Genomic DNA, 7,507 nt, shown 5'->3' on the forward strand with positions numbered 1-7,507 from the left:
AGGAGATGGAGGCTGGTCACTCGAAACAAAATCAATGCAGTTTGAGATGAGAGCAGAGTTTCCTTCTAAATTGAGATTTAAAGGCTTTGAACCACACGACTCTTGTGAGAACAATGATACTGTGCAAAACGGTTTGAAGCTGTATTGAACACGGCTGTGCAGCTCCACTCCTGTATATTGTTACACCAGTGAAGATCAACAAGTTGCTCCGTGTAGAACTGCCTTAATAGGCCAATCTATAATCACAGTGTCCAGCATCTAAATATAATCTGCTACTGTAACCTTCACACACCAAATAAGGCTTGGCTCACTAAGCCTGGAAAACCAATGAAAGCAGCCGCCGCGCTGCAACTCCACTTCCCGTTTGGGTGACAACCAAGCATGCTGGAGGATACTGGCCGGTCCAAAACCTGTGGTTGCTAGGCTACAAAAGGACACACCATAACAACATCAGGAGACTTTCTCTACAATGTGACACAAAAAGTCTCTACTTTTACTCGTTTTCTGGAAACTTAAGCCACCGAATTAGCTCATTTTTTCTCTTTCTCCCTTTTCTTTTGGAGGTGAGGGAGTCAAACGGTGGCCGTTTGGCAGTAATTATGTGTGCTAAAGGTCAAATGGAAATTATGCCCTGAAATCCAACACTGACATGAAGGCATCAATGTGCCTAACAGCGAAATAGCCTCCTACCATTTACAGAAGGGAGTGGTTTTCAGTAGAAGTATGTCAAATACACAACCCTCAGCTAAAACTAAGAAACACCAAATTATGAATGAATTTATGGGAGCATATAATTTGGAACATATGAATCAAAAAGCCTCGCCTGCTGTATGTTTAATTACATAGCAACATGGCCACCACCATTCTGGTGCCAGTAAACCGATCGCAGCATGCTAGCTTACAGCTACGGTGACTCATATGTTCTGGTGTGTGTTTTTATCTTTGGGCTGCCTCCTCCCTCCTGCTCTCTTAATACCAGTTTTCCACTGCTACCCTGCCAGCTAACAGCTATGGGGCTACAGGGGCTTACAGGGTGAGCCTCTCTGTGAAAAGCTTCTCTTTTTAATGCAGGACAGCAGCGAGGCAGACGACAAAGAGTGACAACAATGATTTTACAAAAAGAGGAGAGCCTCGAGGATCACAATGAATAGTTTTGGAAGAAAATTGCAAAGTAAATGGAAAGAGAGAGAAATAACAAGTGACAGCTGTGGTTTTAGAGGACATTAGGAGTTTTGTAAAAGGAGAAAAATATAGAAAGAAGGTAAAATAATTGTTGCTCGTGTTGCAGAAAAAAGACAAAATGCTGGTGTTGCAAGCTAATCTGCAGTAGCTGAAAAGAAAGACAGAAAGTTTGTTGATGTGGAAGAGAAAGGAAGAACGACAGTGATACAAAGAAAGAAAGAAAGAAAAGAGGGGGGGGGTTCCTTTAAACATAGGCAGAGAACGGGGGGGACACAGAACACTGAAAGTTTAACAAGACGCCAGGAAGACAGTGAACGACAGAGAAAACAGAGAAGGAGACGAAGGAGGAGACGATAATGAATAGAGGAGAGGAAAGGACGCAGTGGGGAGGAGAAGAGAAAGTTAGTTTTCCCACCAAAATGCCCCCGGGGGGAACGGCCCTTTACAACAGCAAGCTACTGTCTCCATTCATCAAGAGGGGAGCGATTCAAACAGCTAGTCAATGTGTTCTGACAACCACACACACACACACTCACACACACACACTCACACACACACACACACACACACACTCACACTCACACTCACACACTCACACACACACACACACACACACACACACACACACACACACTCGCACACTCGCACACTCACTCTCACACACACACACACACTCACACACTCACTCACACACACACACACACACACACTCGCACACACACACACACACACTCGCACACACACACACAGTGGCTTTTTCTCTGTGCACACACACACAACACTTTCCCACAAATATGCATATATGTATGTATGTGTGTGTGTGTTCATAAATTTATTCTTTTGCACTGGCGTGTACACACACACACACACACACACACACACACAGACACACACACACACACACACACACACACACACACACACACGCACACACACACACACACGTGAGGGTTTAGAGCAGAGCAGAGGGAGACCAGTGTTTTACCAAATAAACTGTTTGTTATCCAGCGTTTGGGGCGATTTTACATGGACAGAGACACGGAGATTGATTACAAAGTGGCTCACTGTGAGTATCTGTCTTTTTAATCTGCATGCAAATACACAATCAAAATATTCATAAAGGAATATGCCACATATGCTTTTAGACACACACAATAAAACAGAAGTAACCCTATTATTTGCTCTCTCATTCACACACACACACACACACACACTACTGGACTCTTTTTCCGAGAACTAAAGTACAAAAGAAATTTCAGCTAGCGTCAGTTATTTCCTGGAATGAAAGAGGGGAAAAAAGAAATGAAGGGGGTAAGCTTGCCTGCCAGCCAGCCCATCAGCCAATCAGCTAATTATGCTGGTAATTGTGGTAATGAGGCTATGGAGAGTGCTCATCTGTTGGCCAGAAACTCCGTTCTTGCGGCCACTTCCATTAATAACAGTAGACGATGCAACCACCGCAGGGTCTTTCAATCCCAGCAGCACCTGCATACAGATGCTGCAGCCACAAAGGTCCCACCTTTTCAACTGCAGTCGTTGCAGTGAATAATCACTGCGCTGTTGTCGCTCTGCTCCCGGAGAGGACTTAGTTAGAATAATCCAAACCAGTTTCCTTTCCAGCTCTGTAGTTGGGTATTTTGTAGTTGGAGCACAGCTTCCAAACCTTTTCATTTATTCCAAGGCTAAAAAGTGTAAAATCATTCACTTTAAAAACGCTCAGACAAGGTTAACTGGCTACAAATCTTCTCAGAGAGGAGAAAGCTCTAGAAATCATGTAAAAATATGTGTCTCGATCATAGAGAATACAAAATAATGTGGGTGAATTGTTTTAGTGAAGGGGTCCATGTACAAAACCAACACCTTAATGGTATTCTAACACCACCGACAGCACTGTGTGTTCACAGGTAATCTTACTCTTTTGGACCAAAGCACAAATGTTTTTATGCACCAAACAGTCAACTTTATCACTAAGTGACAATGCCACTGCAGTTTTAGCTCCCTAACAGGTCTTTTCCACTACGCACATTGAAGGACCCACAATCCAGAGCTTCTAAGCTGCGAGGTGTTGGTTCTAAATTCTGCCTTGTGTTTCAACTGTTGCAAACTAGAACATTTTGGATATATGTCATTGTAATGTCGACACCGGGACAGCCAGTCACACCCTGACACTGATACTGAAACTCACGGTATCGAAGAATCCTGAGAGCTGATCCAAAAACGACATGTTCGATACTTGATGCCACGGACCCATTTTGGTCGGTATGAACACATTGAGGTTCGTTACTCAGCCCTACAAAGTTTATAAAATCACAACTTTATAATGAGACTGAAGAAGAAAAAGCATTACAGATCCATCACATTTGGCCAACACATCACTAATTCACCCCTTAATGAAGAAATACGGCCAGATTAACCTTAAAATGATTAATAAAATCATACGTATTGTAAGATTATATACTGTACATCCTGCCTCTGTTTTCAGGTTTGTTAAATCACCCTGCGACCTCTTTAAAACCTCCTTCGACCCCCCTGAGGTTGATGTCCTGCCCACCCGGCTGAGACTCCACAGCTCTACGGCATATGAATGGATAATCGCTGGTGTATTCACTGACGGGGCCCAGACCGCTCAGCAAAAGGTGAATGGGCAGGCGGGCTGTCACGGAGCTAGAGACCTCTCAAACGCTGGCAGATTTTCATAAGAAAAGGCCATTAGTATGAGTGCAACGCCAAGCACAAAAATTGATTTGGCCTTTCGCTCTACAACCTTGAGCACCGACCTTCGAAATACCTGAGGGGGGACTCACATCTAAAGAGAAGGGGAAGGACGGCGGATGCAGGGGAAAGTGTTGAAATTTGTAATGGAGCAAAGAGCCGGAGTGGAGGGGAAGGGAAAGCAGCGGTGGAATTAGAAATGGAGGGGGAAGTAAACAAACTCTCTGAAGTTGTAGATATTGGGCTGACAGTGCAAGAGCAAAGCAGGAAGGAGGTGTTGAGTCTTCCACAAGGACACTTCCCCGGGACTGTGTTTGGATCACACTGTCATGATCTAATCTTTGACCTTTCATTTACAGGAAAGTAGATTTTCCCAAAAGGTGATCCTGCTGCTTCTGAGGTCATGATCTTGTTCTCTGTTCAAGCCTCTTCTCATCTCTCTGCTTCCTTTTCTGTATCTCTCTCAAACCCACCTCTAGCCTGTCCTCTGTCTCTCCTCCTCTCGCTTCATTGTTCCTTTCCTACCACCCATTTTTTTTAGCTTCTTTGCCCCCCCCAGCTTACAGTGTGACAGATATAATCAGGTTTGGAAGGACAGCTTTAGCCTGTGGAGCAAATGGAGAAGTGGGGGGGGGGGGGGGGGGGCAGAGGAGGAGGTGAAAATGGTGATGGAAAGGGTGAAAGGAAGATGAGTCACAGGATTAAAACTAAGAAAGGGTCAATAGGAAGACAGGGATCAAGTTGGAGAAACAGGTGGGACAGACCAGGAGGACAAGAGGAGTGAAGTGAAAGATGGTGGAGAAAAAGGGCAGAGATGTGATGACAGGGGAAGAAAGGGGGTGTGAGGAGAGGACAGAAGAGTGGATTAGAAAAAGTGAAAAAGAAAAAGAGAGGCGTAATTAAGCAGAGAGAACACAGAGGAGTCCCAAGAACGGACTCACAAAATCACGGTTACATTATGAAAACTAACCTCCACAACCACGTTTTATTTAAATCTCCACAAGCTGAGATGAGCCAGGCAGCTGACCTGATGGGTTTTGTATCAACTGTCACATGAAATTTACATCATATCCCTTTAAATACCCAGACAGGACACACACGGCGCCTGCTGAGTGCAAGCAAGCCACATCGAGTCAGCCCCAATCAGCCAAGAGTCTACAGAAGAGAGCAAATCCTAATGCACCAAATACACCAAATAACTGCTGCTGCAAAATACAACAAAGTATTTTGACTCCTTTCTATTCATTCCCTTTCAAAAATGTTATATTTGCCTGGTGTGTAGAAACAGCGTCTCTCTGTATAGTTTAAGGTGCATCAATGAGCTGGTTTTATTAGGGCAGTTAAAAGTATGAGTGCAGTTTCATGCTGCTCATCACTGGAGAACTTGATTGATATGATCTGATGTGATGTGACGGGTGGGAGAAAGGAGCAAGGGAGGATTGATGTGGAGGGAGAAACAGGACTTAAAAGCAAAAGAGGGATGGGGGCAGGGGGAGAGAAGACGAAGCAAGCGATAAGATATGAAAGACTGGAATGTGATGGAGGGAGCAGAGAGAGGAAGAGGGGGAGGAAAGAAGATAGGGGATTTAAAAGTGAACATAAGGATGGAGGGAGGGGGAACAAGAGAAGAGGATTAACTGTGTAATAAGGAAAAGAAGAAGAAAAAGGGGAAGGAATGGATGAACAGCAGGGTGGATAGATAGCAAGGTAAGAGCAATGGCTGATAGAGGTGGTGAGGGTGCGAGGAGGATGAAGGACGGGAAGGAAGGGAGTGAACAATATAAAGGTTCGGCCTGAAGGAGTGAGAGAGGAGAGACATCACGCTGGGTGAGAAAGTATAGTAAGTATATGTAGACAAAGAGATGGAGAAGGATGAGTTAAATTTGTTACAGCTAGAGGTAACGTCTGAGAGGAAGATAACTGACGAAGAGGAGGATGAAAAGGTGGGATCAGGCCCAGGAAGGCCAGAAAGAGAAGAAAAGGTAGAAGCAAGGAGGGGGGAAGAGAAAGACAGGGAGAGAGAGTCAGAAGAGAGGGAGGGCAATGCTACTAAAGCCTCTAATTCAGATATGAGACTACATATATCATGGAAAATTGGCCATCGTGGAAAATGCAGCGCAATTAAAAAAGGGGCATATTGCTCCAAATGGCTTCAAATGTGTGTTGCCTCAGGGCAGGCTGTGAGCAATGGCACACAGGGAAATGGCTCCTTTCTGGTTCCTGGAGTTCATCTGGAGTCGACCCACCCATTGAGGCTCGAGCGACGGTACCCCGACCCCAGCGCCCCCAATATTCTTTCATCACGTTGTGACGTTTGTTCTGCCTAAACCCTAATGTTGTGTTTGGCCCCGAACAATAAGGAAGCCATGTTTGTTGGTTAATATGGAAAATATGGACAGTCAGATGAACAAACTGGAGATGCTGGGACTCACCTTGACAATATCACCCAGGTAAACATCCTCCATCTTGTTTGGCACCTTCATCTGGAAGATCCGACCCACCACCGCCGAGGAGTCCGGGAAGGCAGTGGGTGCAGCCACGTTCTGCTGAGTCGCCGCAGTCTCACCGGTCTCTACGGCAACAGCCTCCATCATCCGGATACCGTCCGTCACTTTCTGGAAGTCCTGAAGGAACGAGGAGTGCATGGAGGCCTCCAGCTCGCTTCTTCTGCCTACCCTCTCACCTTCTCCACCTGTTTCCATTAACACCATCTCGCCCAGTACATCGATCTCCACCTCTGTGCAGACCGGCGGAGGAAGCCAGCACACTACAGCGAGAAGCAAGCCCAGCAGCAAGGCTCTAGTCCTGGGTAGTCTCACATCGAGGCCCCTGCTCGCCCCGAGGCTTCCCAAACTTAGTTTATTGCGCATTCTTTGCCTTTTGTCGGCCTGTCACTGATGCAGAAAAAAAAATAAAAAGGAGGATGTCCAAGTGGGAGGGGGGGACTTAGGGGGGAGCATGCACCCCCGACAGAGCAAATCCCTCCTTTCAAATCTCCCTCCCTCCCGCTCTTTCCCCGCCCACTCTTCTGCCGCAAGCCTCTCCTGCTCTCCTGGCGCCGGGCGAGAATCTTCCCTCCTTCTTCTGTTCCACCTCCTCCTCAGCTTTTGTCCTCTTTTTCCCCCTCCCTTGGCTTTATTCTTCCTCTTCCCCTCGGTCTTTTGTGCTCACCCCTCAGAGGTTTAGGAGTCCCATTGTGCCGAGCACCTTTGAGATCTGCAAGGAGACAGACAAGAGAGAGAAAGACAGAAGACATGGTTAGGGGGGGGTGCTTTCAGAGCAGGGAAACGTCCAGCTTCTAACCACTCGATACGTCTCGTCACAACCTAAACACCTCGACTTAAAGCGCCTCGCACTGAATCAAAAGTCAATCCCCCTGATAAGTTCATCCCTTAAACTGATTCGTGCCACACAAATCTCATTGTCGATAGAAATCCATCACGAAGGGGGGGTTGGAGGGGGATAATATTATCAATGCCATGGAGTAATCTGATTAGTTCTTACAACAATTGTGGCTCTCTCTTGCTCTCGCTCTCACCCTCTCTCCTCTCACAAGCTCACACATCTTCTTTTTAAACTGCTCATTGGTGGGTTATTCAGCGACTTCGGAGCG

The 7,507-nt window shown here is 46.1% G+C and overlaps 1 protein-coding gene across 1 annotated transcript in view; it reads right to left on the minus strand.

Annotated features, from left to right (window-relative positions):
• Nucleotides 1–6,783, minus strand: part of dag1 (dystroglycan 1) — a 17,858-nt gene extending 11,075 nt beyond the window's left edge. Inside the window, exon 1 of the mRNA XM_070903199.1 lies at nucleotides 6,327–6,783. Within this exon, the coding sequence (XP_070759300.1) occupies nucleotides 6,327–6,764 (438 nt within the window). The 5' untranslated portion in view covers nucleotides 6,765–6,783. The remainder of the gene's footprint in view (nucleotides 1–6,326) is intronic.
• Nucleotides 6,784–7,507: the final 724 nt, after the last annotated feature.

Source organism: Enoplosus armatus, chromosome 3, assembly GCF_043641665.1.
Source record: "Enoplosus armatus isolate fEnoArm2 chromosome 3, fEnoArm2.hap1, whole genome shotgun sequence".
Taxonomy (NCBI): Eukaryota; Metazoa; Chordata; class Actinopteri; order Centrarchiformes; family Enoplosidae; genus Enoplosus; species Enoplosus armatus.